The 22,964-nt window shown below is 38.3% G+C and overlaps 1 protein-coding gene across 2 annotated transcripts in view; it reads right to left on the reverse strand.

Moving 5' to 3' along the window:
- Nucleotides 1-22,964, reverse strand: part of DHX40 (DEAH-box helicase 40) — a 50,320-nt gene that overhangs the window by 21,557 nt on the left and 5,799 nt on the right. Inside the window, exons 5-12 of one of the 2 annotated variants that reach the window (XM_003929088.4) lie at nt 22,270-22,497; nt 21,670-21,736; nt 20,484-20,615; nt 10,792-10,891; nt 8,302-8,388; nt 7,981-8,163; nt 2,313-2,393; nt 555-712 (exon numbers count right to left, since the gene is read on the reverse strand). In XM_003929088.4, the coding sequence (XP_003929137.1) occupies nt 555-712; nt 2,313-2,393; nt 7,981-8,163; nt 8,302-8,388; nt 10,792-10,891; nt 20,484-20,615; nt 21,670-21,736; nt 22,270-22,497 (1,036 nt within the window). The remainder of the gene's footprint in view (nt 1-554; nt 713-2,312; nt 2,394-7,980; nt 8,164-8,301; nt 8,389-10,791; nt 10,892-20,483; nt 20,616-21,669; nt 21,737-22,269; nt 22,498-22,964) is intronic. The other variant, XM_074388073.1, reaches the window with a different exon arrangement.

The raw sequence follows: 22,964 nt of genomic DNA on the forward strand, positions 1-22,964 counted from the left end.
AGAAATCAGCTATCATGCCACGAAAAGAAATAAGGGAAACTTAAATGTATATCGCTAAGTGAAAGAAGCCTACCTGAAAAGGTTACATACTGTATGCTTTCAACTATATGGCATTCTGGAAAAGGAAAAACTATGAAGAAAGTAAAGAGACCAATGGCTTTGTAGGAAGGGATATAGGGGTTGCCAGGGGTACATAAGAAGGAGAGTAAGAGAGATGAATGAGCAAAGCACAAATAATGTTTAAAGCAGTGAAATTATTCTGTATGATACTGTAATGGTACCTATGTGTCATTAGGCATTTGTCAAAAACCACAGAATACACAACACAAAGAGTGATCACTTTAGTTAATAATAATGTGTCAATATTGGCTCATCAACTGTAACTTACGTGTCATACAAATGAAAGATGTTAATAAGAGAAATTGCTGCGGGAGGTTGAGGGGATTAATGTGAACCCTCTGGACTTCCTACTAAATTTTTCTGTAAACTTACAAATGTTCGAAAAAATAAAGTCTATTAGTTTTAAAAAACACAACTCAAAATAAACATCTTACCAGGTCTAATGAAGACGTTTTCCACCGACAACATTGCTGCTATTGGAAGTAGTAGATCTTCACAATCCAGGGAAGCAGCTTTTATTACCGCACATGTCAGATGTGGAGGCAAAGGAAACTCCACCATAGACAAACCCAATCTGGTCACATGGCCACTCCTTAATACAAAGAGAAAGTTTTTAAGTCTTTCTACAATGGGAGAGCGCAAATGTAAAATTCATCATTCAGAATAAATCAGATATAATTTATATTACCTCAAACCACCTCCAGAAATTCAATACAATATAAGAAAACTAGGACAGGCACGGTGGCTCATACCTGTAATCCCAGGCTTTGGGAAGCTGAGGCAGGCAGATCGCCTGAAGTCAAGGAGTTCAAGACCAGCCTGTCCAAAAGGGAAAACCCCGTTTCTACTAAAACCACAAAAATTAGCTGAGTTTGGTGGCATGAGCCTGTAGTCCCTGCTACTCAAGAGGCTGAGGAAGGAGAAATCACTTAAACCTGGGAGGCAGAGTTGCAGTGAGCTGAGATCATGCCACTGCACTCCAGCCTGAACAACAAAGCCAAACTCCATCTCAGAAAAAAAAAAAAAAAAAATTAAATACTGTAGTTATTGCTAAGAGAAACATGAAGATTAAATCCCTATTGTCAAAAGCCATAATACATGCAAAAACTAAACAATGAGGCAGAATAAAGAAATATAATAAAAGATACAGACATGTTACAAAAGCATAGAGGGGCCTGGTGTGGTGGCTCACCCCTGTAATCCCAGCACTTTGGGAGGCCGAGGCAGGTGAATCACCTGAGGTCAGAAGTTCGAGACCAGTCTGACCAACATGGTGAAATCCTGTCTCTACCAAAATAGAAAAAAATGAGCTGGGCATGGTGTTGTATGCCTGTAATCCCAGCTACCTGAGAGGCTGCGGTAGTTGAGTCGCTTGAACCTAGGAGGCAGAGATTGCAGTGAGCTGAGACCACACCATTGCACTCCAGCCTGGGCAACAAGAGCAAAACTCCGTCTCAAAAAAAAAAGAGGATGTCTCTGAAGACATGAGAGAGTAATAATGTTATTTTTTTAATTTTAATTTTTTTTGGAGACAGAGTCTTGCTCTGTCCCCCAGGCTAGAGTGTAATGGCAAAATCTCCTAAGCTGACTGCAACCCCCACCTCCCAAGCTCAAGAAATCCTCCCACTTCAGCTTCCCAAGTAGTTGGGACTACTGGCCTGTGCTGCCACAACCAGCTAATTTTTGTATTTTCAGTAGACATGGGTTTTACTCTCTACTAGAAGTAAAGAGTAGAGAGTAGATGGGTTTCCCAGGCTGGTCTCAAACAACTGGGCTCAAGCAATCCACCCACCTTGGCCTCCCAAAGTGCTTGAATTACAGGCATGAGCCACCACACATTATGCTGAGAGCATAATAATTATTAATATCAAATCTTACCCCATTACACTAGCATAAAAACAAGGACTCTGGCTCTGTTATCATTTTTATGTATCCAGCATAATGCTTGGCATTGAAATGTACTCAGAAATTACTTGCTAGATGATGCCAATATTTAGTAAACAAAAGGGGTTTTATCATGTAGTTTTTCATCAGAATTGTGATGAAAGACTAAGGACAATTTCTAATTTGAAGTAAAACAATCCATTTAATTTAAACAAATTATTTTCTACTGATTAAAAAAAGGTATTTTTTTAAAATACCTGTTTAAAAAGAGATCAGTATCTGTTTTGGTTGTGGATTTTTCTTTTTACCTGTCAATAGCATCACACTGGTAAAGTTGTTTAAGAGCTTCCAAAATAAGTCTCTCATTAGGTGGATCCAAATAGGGAAACCTGTATATTTAAATAAGATATAAAGTGAAAGGCCATTCTTTGAACACAGTAGGATTTTATACAGATATGATAAAATTTCTTTAGAAGGTTTTATTTCTATTTTTCAAGTCATCTTTTTCTAAAAAAAAAAAAAAAAATTCTATGATCATGATTAGCATTCAGCAAAAGAGGAAATAATTTGTTTCTAAATCACACTCCTCTATTTCAAGAAGTGATTCTTTTTAACTCCCCTTAGCTGATATACTCTCATCAGTCTCTCTACTTATCCTAATCCTACCTCACCCATCCTTCACAGCCAATGTCAAGTCTACTCTTCTCTGTAGTCTCTAATTTTTTTTCTAAATTTTTATAGAAATAGTACAGAACTATTAATTGAAAGTGGCTGAAAATAATAAGTTGTTCAATAGTACCTCCTTTATTTTATTTTATTTTATTTTTTGAGATGGAGTCTCGCTCTGTCACCCAGGCTGGGGTGCAGTGGCGCCATCTCAGCTCACTGCAACCTCCGCCTCCCAGGTTAAAGCAATTCTCCTGACTCAGCCTCCTGAGTAGCTGGGACTACAGGCACCTGCCACTACGCATGGATAATTTCTGTATTTTTAGTAGAGACGGGGTTTCACCATGTTGGTCAGGCTGGTCTCAAACTCCTGACCTCAGGTATCTACCCACCTCAGCTTTCCACAGTGCTAGGATTACAAGCGTGACCACCACACCTGGCCGATCAAAATGCTTTTATATAAATGGGGAAGTGTATTCAATTAATTTTGCCATATTTATGTCATATACATACTTATTTTCTGCTGATCTAAGAACGAGTTGCAAATACAATTCCACTGCATGCTTAAAATATCTCAGCATGCATCTCCTGAAAATAAGGACATTCTCTTACATGACCATAATGCACTATTAATGAATATAATAAAATTAACAATAATATTCAAAAGGATAACATAATCAAACATGAATAAATATATTTTAAAAACAGGAAAAATAATTACTTGATCTGGGTTACTTTTTCCACCTTAAACCTTGATATGAAAATCATCTACTATAACTTCTCGCCTTGAAAAAAATCCAATGAAAGACAAAAGTTCCAATCCCTTATACAAAATGTCCATTCCAGGACTGATTACTCAGGCCAAGGATTGTGGCTCATGCCCATAATTTCAGCACTTTGGGAGGCCAAGGCAGGAGGATTGCTTGAGCTCAGGAGTTTGAGAACAGCCTGGACAACATGGCAAGACTCCATCTCTTATAAAAAGAAAAAATAATAAACAAAAGTCTCACACTGTTCTACTGCCAGTATTCCTACAACTTGAACCAATAGGTCTTGGTAGCTTCTAGAGCAAGAATTGGTAAACATTTTCTATAAAGGGTCAGACAGTAAATAGTTTAGGCTTGCAGGCCGTATGGTCTCTGTCACAATCACTCAACTATGCTATTACAATGAAAGTAGTCATAACATAAACAAATAGTTATGACTGCATTCTAACATTTTATTTACAAAAACAGTCAGTGAGATTAGACCATAGTTTGCCATCCTTGTGCTAGAGAAATACCAAACTAGTAGCTGCTTCTTCTATATAATAGTAAAAACTATTTATTCTAAAATACTGCAATTAATTTCCCCCCCTTGATTAATCCAATTACCATTTCTGCCAAGCACTCCTTACAAGTTACTTGGTTTCTAAGAAATCTATCATACCATTCTCTAAAAACACTGGTTTGTCAAACTCCTCATAAAACTTGATTACATCTGATTTCCAAATGTTGAGTAACCAACACTTACCAGGAATGTTACAATTCCCCATCATCTAGTTTATTAATATAACCAAAGTCTATATAATTAATATAACCAAAGTCTATGCCATAGCTATAAGTTCATATTGTTTGCAATGATCTGATAATTTCAGATCTTTACCGCATGTATTTGCTTATTGTACATCCCAAACACAGCATATAAGATACATCCTTTCAAATTTATACCCTGTTGATTTTTGCCCACGGTTCTAACCTACTAAAATCATCTTAAAGCTTGGTTTTAATTATCTACCTATTAGATATTAAGATACCTTCCAGAAAAATCTAATTGTGATGTCAATATTTTTATTTAATATCATTATTAAAAATGTTTATTAGGAAAGAACTAAGTTCAGCACAATACCAGTAAAACCTTCATCTAGGCTACACTAAACAATTAATTAATAGTTTTTTTGACTGGGCTATTTGGCAACTGTACTCAGCAGTACTGTCATCTACAGACTACTTTTTTATTCACAAAGACATGAAATGCAGTATTGTTAAATACTGTGCTGAAAATAAAAGACATTAGGTTAACTTTCAATAAATTCTTGTGGAGCACCCATTATGTGGATGATCCTGTCCTCAAACTAAAAAGGAAATGGCTTACAATGACATATTCGGCCAGGCATGGTGGCACATGCATGTAATCCTAGCTACTCAGAAGGCTGAGACACGAGAATCGCTTGAACCCGGGAGGCGGAGGTTGCAGTGAGTTGAGATTGTGCCACTTCATTCCAGCCTGGGTGACAGAGTGAGATCCTGTCTCAAAAAAAAAAAACAAAAACCCCAAACACAACAACAAAAAATGGCATATTCATTGTGAGCTTTAAAAATTCATACTCATTAATCATCATTAAATTTTCTGAAACCATTTTTCAATAAACTGTACTGGAGTTTGCTAGCAATCAATGTCAAGCTTATCAGGCAGTTGTTACTAGGCCCCGCCCTTTTTACTAAATAAAAAACATCAAGACATTTGCCTTTCTCACAATTTTTCTTTTTTTCTCACAATTTTCTAATAACCTATTCTGCATAATTTCTAATAGATGACCTACAAAGACTCTGATACTAAATCTGCAAGTTGTTTTAGTACCATGGAAATAATGTCTAAACACTCAAGACAAAATCATTTATGGTGGTTAGGTTTTCTCTCATTATTTCCTAACCCATCTCAGTCATCAATTCCTTTTTATTCATACTTCTTGCATTTTCAGTTTTAAAAATCATTCTTCCTGATGGAAGAGAAAGGGAAAGCAAAATAATAATTGAGAAGCTCCATTTTCTTTCTGTCATCTACGAATATTATTCCATCTATCCCAAACACTGGGTCTACCACTCCTTATTCTATATACAACTTTTTTAAAAGGAAGTCTTTTTTTGTTTGTTTCTAGCATTTTGAAACAAAATTTTGCGATTTTAAGACTTAAGATGGAAAAATAACTCAATACAGATGATATTAAGTAATTATTGTTCCTATTCTTCTAATATGTACTCATTCTTAGTTAGAGGTTGCTCTGCTATCCTTTATATACTATAATTCAATATCAAGCTTACTGAGCAGCTATTTCCAAAAACGGCCCTTTTTCCCAAATGAAAAAAATCAAGACATTATTTTAAAAGCTGGGTTCATCTGAAAGTTTTTGGTTTGGCTACTTAGGTTTCTGTTAGTTAGTCAGTCAATCAGTTAGTTGGTTATTTTGAGACGGAGTCTCACTCTGTCACCCAGGGTGGAGTGCAGTGGTGTGATCTTGGTTCACTGCAATCTCCACCTCCTGGGTTCAAGCAATTCTTCTGCCTCGGCCTCCTGAGTAGCTGGGATAACAGGCGCACACCACCACACCAGGCTAATTTTTATATTTTTAGTAGAGACGAGGTTTCACCATATTGGCCAGGTTAATCTCAAACTCCTGACCTTGTGACCCGCCTGCCTCCATCTCCCAAAGTGATGGGATTACAGGCATGAGCCACCACACCCAGCTGGATTTCTTGAAATGGCTCTTTCCTTCTTTCTCATTGGTATAGTTTATTGATAGTCAGAATTTCACGTATTACATGCTTTTCTCTTTCTAGTATCTACATATTCTCATTCAGAAAATCTCTAGTCTAATGATAACTATCCAAAATATTTTGAAATTGGCAAATCGGCTTTCCGAGAGTATACAGTGAGCAATTGCGTTTGATTTATTTTGAGACAGTTTTGCTCTTGTCACTGAGGCTGGAGTGCAATGGAACAATCTCAGCTCACCGCAACCTCTACCTCCCAGGTTCAAGCAATTCTCCTCCCTCAGCCCCCTGAGTAGCTGGAACTACAGATGAGCACCAAACATGCCCAGGTAATTTTGTATTTTTAGTAGAGATGGGGCTTCACCATGTTGGCCAGGGTGGTCTCGAACTCCTGACCTCAGGTGATCCACCCACTTTGGCCTCCCAAAGTGCTGGGATTACAGGCATGAGTCACAGCACCTGGCCTACAATACATACTTGGATGCACCTAATAATCACTTACTATGAATTTAAGACTGCACAGTTACCATCCCCCAAAATTCCTTAAAACTTTTACCTTCTCAAGCAATTAAGACCAAAATAAAGAACAAGATACACTTTTTCCCATTACCTCCTCTACCATATATGATACGAAATTTCCATCTACAACAATATTCTATCCTATACCAATCAATTATATAGTTTAACATTCGACTAATTTAACTATTCTAAAGGATAGAACTGTTCTTCTATCCTTTACTTCATGTGTCTCAACCTTGTTTCCCTAATATAACTTAAGCTTAGTGAAAGCAAAAAACTACAGAGATATACTGTCTTTCATGGTATATAGTATAATGCTGGTCATACAAAAAAAGCAAAAAATAAAAAATAGAAAAAACAAAACCAAAAAACCAAACCCTCCACTTTCTGACTGTATACCCTTTGTTTTTTTTTTTGAGACAGAGTCTCGCTCTGTTGCCCAGGCTGGAGTGCAGTGGTGTGATCTCAGCACATTGCAGCCTCTGCCTCCCGGGTTCAAGTGATTCTTGTGCCTCAGCCTCCTGAGTAGTTGGGACTACAATTTTGTGCCACCATGCCCAGCTAATTTTTATATTTTTAGTAGTGACAGGGTTTCACCATGTTGGCCAGGCTGATCTCAAACTCCTGGCCTCAAGGGATCTGCCCACCTTGGCCTCCCAACGTGTTGGGATTACAGGCATGAGCCACCACACCCAGCTCCTTTCTTTTGAGACAGGAGTGTGGTGGTACAATCACAGCTCACTGTACCCTCTACCTCCTAGGCTCCAGTGAGCTTCCCATCACAGCCTCCAAACATCTGGGACTCAAACATGCACCATATCATACTTTTTTTTTATTTTTGTAGAAATGAGGTCTCACTATGTTGCCCAGGCTGGTCTCAAACTTCCGGGCTCAAGCAATCCTACCACCTTGGCCACTCAAAATGCTGAGATTACAGGCATGAGCCATTATGCCTAGCTCATTACATACCTTTCATTAGAAATAAACAGTGGTCATTAAGTGATCCAAATAAACATCAGCACAACCCCCCAACCCTGCCACTAAGCCAAGGTTAAACACAAACAAGAGATCCGACTAAAGCAATGCAAGGAAGTCTTTTGTGTTAGTTTAGTTAAAAAGCATCCAGTATTAAAACCAACCTCTAAAAGAGGTTAGCCTCAACTCTCAGGGATATATGAGTCAAATACTTCAAAATAATTTTTGAGTCAATAACTTGGCTCCACATTAACAAATTTTTCTTTTTTTCTAGTTGTCTACATACCTTATGACATCGTGTATGGCAAGGCACTTTAAGGTCAGAACTACAGATGTCAAACTAGTTCTCTTAATTTCAGGGATCACATGGTCAGGCATACACTGGTTCCAAAAATCTTTACTATAGATCCGAAAGCACTTTCCTGAAGAAGTCCTGCCAGCTCGGCCACTTCGCTGTAATGCCTCACTCCTACAGAAGGAAAAAAACCCAAAAAGTCCCCAGGATGTTCTGTGGGTTTCTCAGATAATTTACTTTCTCTCCCCCAACCAGCTGGAAATTACCTAATCAGGTGTTCTTTGAATAAAAAGATTTGACACAGAGACTTACTTTGAAATTGGAACCACCTCCAGGATGTCCAACCCTAATCTGGGGTTGTGATTTAACTGTTTCACAAAGCCACCATCTACCACATATCTGAAAAGAATCAAAGCAATTTCAGTTTCTGGAAAATAAAAAAACACTTGTTAATTTTTAACCACTTTGGTTTCTCCTTTCCTAGCAAACCAGTAAGTACACAATGCCTATTATGTTAAGTGAAAAACTTCAAAGTCAAGAAATCAGAACCCTCACATGCTGCTCCTGGGAATGTAAAATGGTTCAGCCAAAGTGGAAAATTTTTGGCAGGGGGTCCTCAAAAAGTTAAACACACAATTACCATATGACCCAGCAATTCCATTTCTAAGTATACACCGAAAAGAACTGAGTACTCAAACAAATACTTATAGATGGATGTTCATATCAGCACTATAAAAAATAGCCATAAGGTAAAAACACCTAAATGCCCATTAACCATTAATGGATGAAGGGATGAACAAACTGCTTTGCATATACGTGTATCGTATATATACACACACATACATAGACACACACAATGGAATACACACACACACACACACACACACACAAATGCAGTATTATTTAGCCACAAAAAAGAATGAAGTACTGATACATGCTACAATGTGGATGAACCTCAAAAATATTATGCTAAGTGAAAGAAAGCAAACACAAGAGGCCACATATTCTATGATTCCATTTATATAAAATATCCAGAACAGAAAATACATACTGCTTCCTGCTGACACATCTAAAGAATTAAAAAGAATAAAAGAAAATACATACAAATAAAAAGTAAGACCAGTAGTTGCCAGGGGCTGAGGTGGAAAGGGGAATGTGGAGTACCTGCCTAATAGGTATGGAGTTTTATTTTCAGATGATGAAATATTTTAGAACTAAATAGAAGCAGTGGTTGTATAATACTGTAAATGTACTAAGTACTACTTAATTGTTCATTTTTAAACAATTAATTTTATGTGAATTTTGTCTCAATTAAAAAAAATACAAACTTGAAAGTCAGCTTCAGACTATTTTAACAGATTCAGAATCTAATTTCAACTAGCCCTTAACATGCCATTTTAAGCCAATTAAATGGTGAACAAGTCAAGTAAGGAACCAAAGTAGGATAGCAGTAGCAAGACTACATTCTGAAACATGCTATTTAATGGCTTTTGCCTGTGCAGGAAAAGAAAAGTACAGAGGTTAATTTACCCAGGAGAGCACTCTCTTAATCCCTTAGTAAAACCATTATTTTTAAAGTAAGAGAGAAAAGCAAAGGAAATTAGACTTCCTCTCAGACCAGGGTGATCATTTTACCCAGGAGAAACACATAGGATCTTTTTTTTTTTTTTTTTTTTTTTGAGACGGAGTTTCGCTCTTGTTACCCAGGTTGGAGTGCAATGGTGCGATCTCGGCTCACCGCAACCTCCGCCTCCTGGGTTCAGGCAATTCTCCTGTCTCAGCCTCCTGAGTAGCTGGCATTACAGGCACGCGCCACCATGCCCAGCTAACTTTTTTGTATTTTTAGTAGAGACCGGGTTTCACCATGTTGACCCGGATGGTCTCGATCTCTTGACATCATGATCCACCCGCCTCGGCCTCCCAAAGTGCTGGGATTACAGGCTTAAGCCACCGCGCCCGGCCCCACATAGGATCTTTGAGATTCAGGTTCAGTCTTCTTGTGGCAGACAATCAGACTTTAAAATATAAAATATATTGAGTAAAAGATAAATATGCCAGTCTTAAAGAATTTCACATTAATTATCAGTCCAGACTTAAAATTTCCTAGTGTTTCCTTACTAAATTTACCAAAAAAATTTGATAGCACTATTTATTACATCTAAAAGAGGTAAGGGACCTGAATCAGTTAATTTTCACAAAAAGATAAAAAGTGAGAGACAGTGTATCCAGATAAACAATGGATACATAAACTTGCTCTACCAAATGAGGCTGTAAGAATCAGATCATCTAAGGTGTATGCTTGTAATTGGAGTACAGAAAATAGGTTTGGCTTCTTATTTAGTGAAACTCATGAAGCATTATATACAATCTACATAATCTTAAATTTGGAAAGAGGAAGCTTCATGTTGTCAAGTAGTTAAAAAGTGTGAACAGCCAAGTGCAGTGACACACGCCTGTAGTCCCAGCTACCTAGGAGGCTGAGGTAGGAGGATCGCTTGATCCCCATTCAAGGCTGTAGTGTGCAATGACTGCGCACCTGTGAACAGCCACTATACTCTAGTCTCAGCAACATAAGGAGACTCTTGTCTCTAAAAGTGTGAATTAGAATATAATATATACCTCCTATCCCATTTTCTGCTCAAAGCAATCAATTACAAAATAGGTGATTACATGTTAAGAACATTAAAAAGTAGGAGAGAATGGAATTGGTAGAGTGGACAGAAAAGCAAACTCAGTAACGTTTAGCTAACGTTTAGTAATGATAGGCTTCTTTGACTTTAAGAGAAATTTCAAAAGTTATACCTGATTCCATCTATTGTCAAAGATGTTGCAGAAATATTGGTGGATATGACACATTTTCTAATTCCAGGTGGAGGTGGCAAAAATATTCTCCTCTGTTGATCTAAAGTATATGTAAAAACAAAATACCAATTTACAACATTCGTTTGTCAAACTCAAGTTTTGAAAAACTAAATTTTTCATTAAAAGTCATGTTTCTTTACCTCTTTAATAATCTTGAATTCAAAATACGATAGCAAAAACTATTTTTTTTTTACATTTCACTGTTAAGATTTCTAAATCCATGTAATCACAGGTTATTACTGCTAAAACAAAACAAAACAAACCAACAAAAACCTACGGTGGGCTGGGCTAGGCTCATTCCTGTAATCCCAGCACTCTCGGAAGCCAAGGTGGGCAGATCACTTGAGGCTGGAAGTTTGAGACCAGCCTGACCAACATGGAGAAACCCTGTCTACTAAACACACAGAAATTATCTGGGCATGGTGGTAAGTGCCTGTAATCCCAGCTACTCAGGAGGCTGAGGCAGGAGAATCACTTAAACCACAGAGGTGGAGGTTGCAGTGAGCTGAGATGGCACCATTGCACTCCAGCCTGGGCAACAAGAGCAAAACTCCATCTCAAAAAAAACCAAAAACCAAAAAAACCTACAGTAATGTCCTCTACTGCCCTCTGAAGATACGTAAAAACCATGGACTCCCTCTCCATTAAAAGTCAGGAGTTTGAGACCAGCCTGACCAACATAGTGAAACCCCCATCTCTACTACAAATACAAAATTGGCCGGGCCTGGTGACACGCATCTGTAATCCCTTCTCAGGAGGCTGAGGCAGGAGAATTACTTGAACCCAGGAGGTGAAGGTTGCAGTAAGCTGAGATTGCACCACTGCACTCCAGCCTAGGCAACGGATCAAGACTCTGTCACAAAAAAAAAAAAAAACAGGCATGTATGTACATGCACAAAAAATTTTCAAATAATTTTAAGGTATTCAGAGACTCTCTGAAGCTCATTCATGGACTCCAGATTAAGAACTTCTCTCTCCTTAAAGACTGATTAGCAAAATGGTTTTTATTTTTTATTTTTTAATTTTTTTTTTGAGATAAGAGTTTCGCTCTTGTTACCCAGGTTGGAGTGCAATGGCGCGATCTCGGCTCACCGCAACCTCCGCCTCCTGGGTTCAGGCAATTCTCCTGCCTCAGCCTCCTGAGTAGCTGGGATTACAGGCATGTGCCACCATGCCCAGCTAATTTTTTGTATTTTTTTTAGTAGAGACGGGGTTTCACTGTGTTGACCGGGATGGTCTCGATGCAAAATGGTTTTTATTAAGGGGGGGGTCTGTCTAATCCAAGACTACTTCTTAAAAGAAGTAATACCACACTCGTTTCCACCACCCACAAATCCTAAAAAGTGGGCCCCAGCAGCTATGCTTATAGTGTGGTACCTTGTTCCTCCAACATAGTTTATGGCACCAGGGATAAGCATTTCCTCCAAGCTGAGCCAATTTGATTCTCTGATGAATTTGAAATAAGGTGCAAGAGGTTTGATTATGCTAGTCTCTTGTGAAGAGAAAAAAATGTGTGAACCACAGAGAAACAACTAATGTACCTGGAAAAGAGACAGCTAGCCTAAGGTGAAAAAAGAATGAATCAGCCATGACAGTTGACGAGAGGGTATTTCTAGGCTTCTGGAACTTTCCAGGCCTTAAGAGGCAGGACTGTGAAGTAAGTAAAAAGATGGGTTGAGCCAGACTTGCTCTTCCACTAGGTTCAGCAGAAAACAGGGCAAGAGAGTTAAGAATGTTTGCAAGGAAATTATTACAATGTGAGGGAAAGGAGTAAGTGAAGGCTGGTAAACGACAAGTTTCAATGCATTCTGAAAATTGTTGAATTGGCAACAGTGAGTAAGTTGGTAGAAACAGGAAGTAATCATCAAGACGGCAGATGTTTACAATGTCAGAAATCATGGTGATGACAAATACTAGGATGTAAGCATCTGAATGGGTGGCTGAGGGAGGATATGTCAGTGATACCCAAAAATTAGGAGGAATCATTTCAAGGAATACACAAGCCAATCTATTGGAATATGAAAAGAAATTCCTTTTTTTTTTTTTTGAGACGAAGTTTGGCTCCTGTTACCCAGGCTGGAGTGCAATGGCGCAATCTTGGCTCACCACAACCTCCGCCTCCTGGGTTCAAGCAATTCTCCTGCCTCAGCCTCCCAAGTAGCCGGGACTACAGGCATGTGCCACCATGCCCAGCTAATTTTTATATTTTTAATAGAGACGGGGTTTCACCACGTTGAGCAGGATGGTCTTGATCTCTTGACCTCGTAATCCACCCACCTCAGCCTCCCAAAGTGCTGGGATTATAGGCGTGAGCCACCGCACCCGGCCCATGAAAAGAAATTCTTAGCATTTCTATTCATATTTTTCACAGCATCCTTTTAAACTTTTTATATGATTGCTTTTTTGTTTCTTCTGAAACAGAGTCTCACTGTTGCTTAAGCTGAAGTGTAGTGGCACAATCTTGGCCCACCACAACCTCCACCTCCCTGGTTCAAGGGATCCTCCTGCCTCAGCCTCCCAAGTAGCTGGGACTACAAGTGTGTGCCACCACACCCAGGTAATTTTTTTATTTTTAGTAGAGACTGAGTTTCACCATGTTGGCCAGGCTGGTCTCGAACTCCTGACCTCAAGTGATCCACCCACTTCAGCCTCCCAAAGTGCTGGGATTACAGGCATAAATCACCACACCCAGCCTGTTGCTATTTTATATATATGAGTATAGCAATATATATATATACTTTAGCTAAATATTTTTTAAATGCATGACTGCCATTTGATTTCCGTAAGACATGTTCATATTCATTTAGAAAATCCATTTTTTCTACATGAGCACCCTGAAGTTATTTTCTTTCCAGCAGCCAAGAAAATCTTTTAAAAATTAAGTTTTAAAAAACATGTTTTTTTTTTTTTTTTGAGATGGAGTTTCGCTCTTGTTACCCAGGCTGGAGTGCAATGGCATGATCTTGGCTCACCGCAACCTCCGCCTCCTGAGTTCAGGCAATTTTCCTGCCTCAGCCTCCTGAGTAGCTGGGATTACAGGCACGCACCACCATGCCCGGCTATTTTTTTGTATTTTTGGTAGAGACGGGGTTTCACCATGTTGACCAGGATGGTCTCGATTTCTTGACCTCGTGATCCACCCGCCTCGGCCTCCCAAAGTGCTGGGATTACAGGCTTGAGACACCGCGCCCGGCCAAAACATGTTTTTAAAAAAAATCTTACAAAGATCTAGGTATTTTCAATATATAAACCGGACCAAAGTTGAACTATCGCAAGGGAGAAAATGAGTGGCACAGATGAGCAGTTTTAAAATCATGAAACTGGGCTGGGCACAGTGGCTCACTGCCTGTAATCCTAGCACTTTGGAAGGCTGAGGCGGGCAGATCACATGAGATCAGAAGTTCAATACCAGCCTGGACAACATGGTGAAACCCCACCTCTACTAAAAATACAAAAATTAGCTGGGCCTGGGGATGCATGCTTGTAATCCCAGCTACTCGGGAGGCTGAGGCAGGAGAATCTTTCGAACCCAGGAGGTGGAGGTTGCAGTGAGCCAAGATCATGTCACTGTACTCCAGCCTGGGTGACAGAGACTCCATCTCAATCAATCAATCAATCAAATAAATCATGGAACTAGGCCAACCATCTCAGTGTATATATTTAAAAAATTAAAAGTCGGCTGGGCGCCATGGCTCACGCCTATAATCCCAGCACTTTGAGAGGCCAAGGCGGGTGGATCGCCTGAGGCCAGGAGTTTGTAACTAGCATGACCAACATAGTGAAACCCTGTCTCCACTAAAAAATACAAAAAAATTAGCTGAGCCTAGTGGCGGGTGCCTGTAATCCCAGCTACTTGGGAGGCTAAGGCAGGAGACTCACTTGAACCCAGGAGGCAGAGTTTGCAGTGAGCCAAGATCGTGCCATCGCACTCCAGCCTGAGCAACGAGAGTGAGACTCTGTCTCAAACATAAAATAAAATAAAATAAAATAAAAGAATTAAAAGTTAGCTCAAGTACTAGCTCAAAATTTACACACAGGCAAATTTAAAACAAAGTAATGTTGCTATTCTTTTAGATCACTCTGAAATTAATTTTAAAGAAGAAATGCTAGAAAGGTTACTTATAAAAGGTATCTGTAGATAAGTTTTTATATAAATCCAAAAATAATTCTGAAAAAGCTATTGCTTTCAGAGCTGAAGAATCTGGTGAAAAACATAAGTTCAAATTATTTTTTAGGTATTTCTTATATTTAGCTCATTTCCTCGAGATAGATAAAATTGGTAGTATATTACCTTATAGTTCAAATTATATGTTTATACATTTACTTATTACCTATATACTCTGCTATTATACAATCCAGCTCCACAAGGACAGGCACATTTCCAATACTTAGATCAATGCCAGGGTTATAGTAATTGTTCAATAATTAGTTGTAAAATAAATTGATAAATTTCTATTATGTAACTGATACATTAAGATCCTTCTACCTTTAAAATCACTTTATCCTAAAATTTTACATAAATTAGAAATGTCCTTTCTGAACACAGTTATCCATAATCAAGTCTATTCTTCAATCAAATCTATTTCAGAAAGTCCCTAAGTTGTTTAGTCCTCAATTCAAGCAAAATTTCAGATTCATACCATTTGATTCACAATAATCAATTTAAAAGTCCTGGAACTGCTGTCATAGTTGTTTCACATTTTACATTTCGCCCACACATTTTACCACCATGTTCCACAGTTAACACACATATGCCAGTTTAACGTTTATAAAGGGATGGGAAAAAGTTAAATACTTATATTCCTACAGCAAGTACTCACTCTCTAGGAAAGAAAGGGGAAATACCTCATTAAGACACAGCAGTTCTCGACCAGGGACGGTGGCTCACACCTGTAATCCTAGACTTTGGGAGGGCAAGGAGGGCGGATCATGAGGTCAGATGTTCGAGACCAGCCTGACCAACATGGTGAAACCTCATCTCTACTAAAAATACAAAAATTGGGTATGGTGGTGCATGCCTGCAATCCCAGCTACTCAGGAGGCTGAGGCAGGAGAATCACTTGAATCGGGGAGGCGGAGGTTGCAGTGAGCCAAGATCACGCCACTGCACTCCAGCCTGAGTGACAGAGCAAGACTTAAGTCAAACAAAACAAAACAAAACCCTGATAACCTCCATTCCTGATTTTCCTACCTATGAAAGATTATGATATTCCTTAACCCACCTATATCAGGACCTAATAAAGTACTAGGATATTATTAATAAGGAAGGAAAAAAATTGGCACAGAGGCAGAAAAATGTTCCAAAGTCTACCAAGAAGTAAAGATACTGAAGAAAGACCCCTCAATACTCTTAATAAAGTCATGCTCCTAAGAAAGATACATGTGATGTATGTTAAAGCCAACTGAACCTTCCTCCTAGAATTCCTTATCTCTAATCTCCCCAAAAAAGAACCCAACACGGAAATATGCTTGTTTGTGGATATGTGAGTAAAAGGAACTTAAAGCAATAAACTTTAAAACTGTCAAAGGGGGAAAAACAGTCTCTAGAAGAGAACAAAGTACACTGGTCAGCTCCAATCCTGCCCCACCCTGAGATGTCCTTTAGGTAAGTCAAAAATACCTCAAGAATTTTCACTAACACAGCTCAAAATCAAACTTCTGACACAGAAAAAGGCTTGAGACGCTAAGTAAATGTAGCTGAAAAAGACAATGGGACCAGAAGGAAACTAAAAACTATGGAAGACAGACAATTCAACACAAGAATGATTAGTGTCCCTGAAAACTGACAAATAGGATATAAGCTATATTCAAAGATATAACACAAGATAATTTCCCTGAAATAAAGAGTTAAATCTGCAGATCAAAAGAGCATATCAAAAATGTTCATCATCATGTATGTGGTTGTGATGGTTACACAGGCATATGCATTGTCAAAATTTAATCAAGTATATGCTTAAAACACATACTTCTTGTATATAAATTATATCTCAATGAAATTGATTTTTTTTTTTTTTTTGAGATGGAGTTTCGCTCTTGTTACCCAGGCTGGAGTGTGATGGCGCGGTCTCGGCTCACCACAACCTCCGCCTCCTGGGTTCAGGCAATTCTCCTGCCTCAGCCTCCTGAGTAGCTGGGATTACAGGCACGCGCCACCATGCCCAGCTAATTTTTTGTATTTTTTTTTAGTAGAGACGGGGTTTCATCATGTTGACCAGGAAGGTCTCGATCTCTTGACCTCGTGATCCACCTGTCTTGGCCTCCCAAAGTGCTGGGATTACAGGTGTGAGCCACCGCACCCAGCCTGAAATTGATTTTTAAAAAGAGCACATCAAATTGCAAAAAATGTTAACATAAAACATTCAACACACCAAAAAAACCTAATTGAAACTATTGAACTTTGAGGATAAAGATAGTTTTCAGGTAATCAGACAGAAAAGGCAAATCACTTACAAGGAAGGCAAAAAATAATAATAATCAGGCTGGCCTCAGACTTCTCTGCAGCAACATTCAATGCCAGAAGACAACTGAACCAACGTCTACAAAGTTCTAAGCAAAACAAAGTGTGACCCAAGAACATAAAACCCAACCAAGATGTAGTTCAAGTATAAAGACAAAGGTCAGACACTACCAAACATAAAAGAACTAAAAAAAAAAAAAATACAGGACTCATTGGCCCTCGTATTTAAAAAAAATTAACAAAATCCAGCCAATCTAAAATGAACAAAAAATTAACTTAGGAATGGGAGAACCAAGGTAAAAGGATAGATGATGAAAACTGAATCAATCTGAATGACAGAAAAATAAGTAACCAAAATCAGAAGGAGAGGACATAGCAGGACATTTCATCTTTCAAATCAAGGAGTCAACATACAAAATCTCTGTTTTTTTGAGATGGAGTCTTGCTCTGTTACCCAGGCTCACGGCAACCTCTACCTCCTGAGTTCAAGCAATTCTTCTGCCTCAGACTCTCTAGTAGCTGGGACTATAGGTATGCGCCACACTGCCCAGCTAATTTTCATATACATATATTTTTTTTAGTAGAGATAGGATTGTGCCATGTTGACCTGGCTGGTTGGTCTCAAACTCCTGGCCTAAAGAGATCCTCCCACCTCAGCCTCCCAAAGTGCTGGGATTACAGGTATGAGCATTCACACCCGTACAACAGATAAAACCTCTAATAAAATACAGGGTAAAAGCAGTAACTTCAACTGAGTATTTTCCACCTTTTTAATCTTAAAAGCAATCTTTTATAAAATATTATCTCATGTGGTAAAGAAAGATTTACTTGAAGTTTAATAATTCCTTCAAGCAAAATCAAGTTAAAAGTAAATGCTTTCTTAAAAAGAAACTAATAGTATGATCTCACTTTTAGAAAGTATTTCTATCAACCTATCTGTCCACTTACCCTTCTGTTAATATATATGTACCCATACACACATACAGATGTTTGAATGTTGTCCTAAAATTAAATAGTTACTTCAGTTGGAAAAACTTGAGGTGATTTCTTTTTACCTTTGTAATTCTGTACACTGCTTGAATTATTTATAATAAAATAGTATCATTTTTCCTCAATCAAGTAATGTTTCTTAAATAAGTGGAAGCAAATATGCTAAGACCAACTGTGTTAAGTGCAGTGTTTTTCTGCCCTTTTCTATACTTTTTAAGTTTTTGCAAAGGTAAAAAAGGAAAACATAAAATCATATAAAACATAATCCCGTTTTTTTTCTTAAAAAAATAAAACTAGGGCTAGGCACAGTGGCTCATGCCTGTAATCCCAGCACTTAGGGAGGCTGAGGCAGGCGGATCACCTGAGGTCAGAAGTTCAAGACCAGCCTGACCAACTTGGAGAAACCCCGTCTCTACTAAAAATACAAAACTAACCAGGCGTGGTGGTGCATGCCTGTCATCCCAGCTCCCCAAGAGGCTGAGGCAGGAGAACAGCCTGAACCTGAGAGGCGGAGGTTGCAGTAAGCCGAGATCGTGCCATTAGGAGTTGCCATTTGTTTGGATTAATGATCTGGGATGATATGATGCACAGACCAGAGAGCCCAGTGAGAAAACCCAAGAAATTTGGCACCAAGGAGTGAGACTCAACCAGAAAGGCTCTTATGAATTATGCGTGGAAATGACATGTGAGTCTTAGAAACCAACCTCTCCAAAACAAAAAATTCTAAGAAAACAGCAAGCTAAGGATGAAACTTGAAGAATCAGTCATTTACACCTGATGGGGAGACCAAGGAACAGGGAGCTGGCAACAGCCTTAGAGAAAGAGTATTCAGGAGAACTAGAGAACTGCGTATTATCCCAGTGGACAGCATTTAGAGAAGGATACTATCATTTGTATCACGAAACCAAAATATAAACAAATAAAAAAAAGCAGTGAGATTTCAGAAATAAGTTATTAGCAACCTTTATTAGTGGAAAAATCAAACTTCACTTAAATAAGATGCAAAAGATTCAGAACATAATTTTCAATGTGGCAGTAAGAAAGAATGAAATTACTCTGTATAGAAAAATATATGTGTATGTATATATTTAGTTAATGGTTAATAACAAAGTAAACATAATGGGTTTTAAATTTATCAGTTACAAAGTAAATTATGAAAGGGTCAATGAACAAAAACTCGAGAAACACTGAGAACCTTAAATATCCAACAATGATTCTAAGAATTTCCCTGAAGATGTAAAAATCTAAAATAGACATCTATGCTAGAAGGTAAGGAGCTAATATTATAAAAGAGATTTCCAAAATAGCACATCTATGGTTCTTTACTGATACATATATTTTAAAACTTTTGTTAACATAGGGATAGGAATCACCCACTCAACAAAAGCTATTAATACACATACACATAAAATATAAAAACATTCAAATGCAAATTCCAAGTTCAAAGAGGAGACTAAGGTTAATTTTCCTTTAGTTTTACAAGTTAAATTCCACAAAAAAACAGTTTTACAAAACAAATTCTAAATCTCATTCAACAGTATTTACCAGAACCAAAGTGTCAACTCAAGAGTTTGCATTTGCTCTTGGAATTCACAAAAGAACAGGATCATTCTTGAAAAGCAGACGAAGCCATGGCTACTGTAAAGGAAAATTATTCACGGCCGGGTGTGGTGGCTCACATCTGTAATCCCAGCACTTTGGGAGGCAGAGGTAGGCAGATCATCTGAGGTCAAAAGTTTGAGACCAGCCTAGCCAACATGGCAAAACCCTGTCTCTACTAATAAAAAAAGTACAGTAATTAGCCAGGCATGGTGGCAAGCTTCTGCAGTCTTAGCTACTTGGGAGGCTGAGGCAGGAGAATCGCTTGAACCCAGGAGGCAGAGTTTGCAGTGAGCCAAGATCGTGCCACTACACTCCAGCCTGGACAAGAAGAGCAAGACTCTGTCTCAAAAAAAAAAAAAAAAAAAAAAAAAGAAAAGAAAAATGATCCACTGTGTTTAGACTTAGACACACCTGTATATATATAATTTCTAAAATTCTGTGGCAGTGGCAAATTAGCTTTGACTTACAGTAATACCAGCAAGAAACTACTATCCTCATTTCAAAGAATTATCACCAATACTTTTGTTTTGCTGGGAGAATCAATACTCTTAACGATACTAAGGGCGATAACCAAGGCTCTTACCTGTTGTCATAGATCCATAACATGGCAATATTAACAAGCCATCAAGGGTGGTATCTTGAACGTCATAATCATAATCAACAGACTCTGCCATCTGAAAAAGTAACTCACAGCTTTTTTCAATTTCAAACTGGCCTAAAATGGGAAGAAAAAAATAACTTCAGCAACTGAACAGAAAAATTAATTTTAAGAAGAAAATGTCAAGATTAAAATTAATTTTGCCTAAAATCTACAGTAAATCTCTCATTTAATGTAAAGGAGATGAACACATAAGCTGTCTCATATTTCAACAATAAAATTCGAAGTAAAAGAAACATCAGTTTCTAAGGAACTTAAATCTCTAAAGGAATAAAAACAATTATCACCTTCAAGCTTTTCATCCTGTTAGCACAGTATTTGAGAAGACTCACTGAACTGTTAACATAGAAAACAAGCTAGTCCAAGAAAACAAGCTGCTGCATTTGGGTAAAATATGTAAGTAATCTCCAAAAGGCAAAGACTGTTACAATCTCTCACTTCTGACACTAGTACAAGGCAGAGAAAAAGGTAAACAAAGAAACTACTAATTCCTATTAGGTGGGTGCTGCTACTTGAAAAGTTGTACCACTAGTCTGGGATTTAACTATTTTGATCTCCAAAAATGCCACATGCTTGCCTATGACACATGGATTCCACACTTTATGTATTGCTATCTATCACACAGTACAATGCCACCACCCAAAGAAGCAGCTGGTGAGATGTCCTTTGAAATAATGTAGTTAACCCAGGTCTGTTTAGTCAGGTTACAGTTCTGTATAAGAGAAACCATAAAAATAATATTTCACTACTTAACTTCTTTCTACTAAAAGGTCAGTGTGTTTTACATATATTTACTAATGGGCTTGATGTCTTTGATATTTGACATATGTGTGTATATATATACACTATGTTTTTGACATAAAAATATATATACTATTATATCTTTGACACATATACATATATCCTTTGACATAAATAAATATACTTCTCTTTAGCAGCTCGCTTATAATTTTTATTTATCTTTTACCTAAAGTTATTCAGATAATAAACAAAAGCTAGGGCAACAGTTGAGAAGGGCACAGAATTCCCACCAGAGGTGGCACTCTATCTGGGTGCCACATTCCTTACTTATAAATAGTAAATATTTTTTAACCCGATACTGAATGCTTACCAGTCAGAAAAACCAAGATGTCTCCAGCCATTTCATTCAAATGGATATCCATGGTCACTTTCACAATCTAAAGCAAGAAACACAGGCATAATATGCTAGTGGAAATATAGTCATTTCCTTACCACCACATCCCTTGCCCCACAGAAAAATTAAATTTTGTTCTTAAAAGTTCTAGGACCTGGCCAAGTATGGTGGCTCATGCCTGTAATCCCAGCACTGTGGGAGGCCAAGGTGGGTGGATCACGAGGTCAAGAGATCGAGACCATCCTGGCCAACATCATGAAACCCCCATCTTCACTAAAATACAAAAATGAGCTGGGTGTGGTGGTGCGCACCTGTAGTCCCAGCTACTCGGGAGGCTGAGGCAGGAGAACTGCTTGAACCCAGGAGGCGGAGGTCGCAGTGAGCCGAAATCGCACCACTGCACTCTAGCCTGGTGCCTGGTGACAGAGTGAGACTGTCTCAAAAAAAAAAAGTTAAGTTCTAGGACCTGTGAGGGCTGCCATTAAAAGAGTAGGGAACATATGAATTACCAAACTACCCAATTAATAAGAATCACAGATATTTAAAAAAAGACATTAAATGAATGCCAATTAATACCGCTTGAATATATGCAGTATTTTCTCGGTCTCGTGGGCCAATCAAATTGCAGAATTTCTCTCTGACTGGATAAAGCCTTCCAGGTATATCAAATATCGGACAATTTCCAAAGAATGCAGAGAGCTTGGCTAATTCCATAGTTGCTGACATTACCACCACTTTTAAATGCTCCTTCCTATTAGGAGACTTCTCCTGAAATAGCTTCTTCAATAAACCAAATAAGATATCCTGAAAGAAAAGTAAATTTCTTTTAAGTCACAAGTATACCTAACAGCCAAACTACTTTAAATACACTGCTATTCTAACCAAGGAATTCCTATTTTAACAGACTAAAATATAAGTAAGAGCCAAGTGCGGTGGCTCACACCTGTAATCCCAGCACTTTGGGAGGCCAAGGTGGGAGGCCAGGAGGTCGAGACCTGCCAGGGAAACAAAGCAAGACACTGTTTCTACAAAAAAATTTCTTAAAAATCAGCCAGACATGGTGATGCATGTCTGCAGTACTAGCAACTTGGGAGGCTGAGGCGGGAGGATCACTTGAGCCCAGGAGCTAAGGGTGCAGTGAGCTATTATCACACTACTGCTCTCCAGCCTGGGTGACAGAACAAGACCCTATCTCTAAAAACTTAAAATTAAAAAGCAAGAGAAGGCAACTCTCTATATAGTAAAAAGCTACCCAAACAAGTAAACTACTT

This window comes from Saimiri boliviensis, chromosome 17, assembly GCF_048565385.1.
Source record: "Saimiri boliviensis isolate mSaiBol1 chromosome 17, mSaiBol1.pri, whole genome shotgun sequence".
NCBI lineage: Eukaryota > Metazoa > Chordata > Mammalia > Primates > Cebidae > Saimiri > Saimiri boliviensis.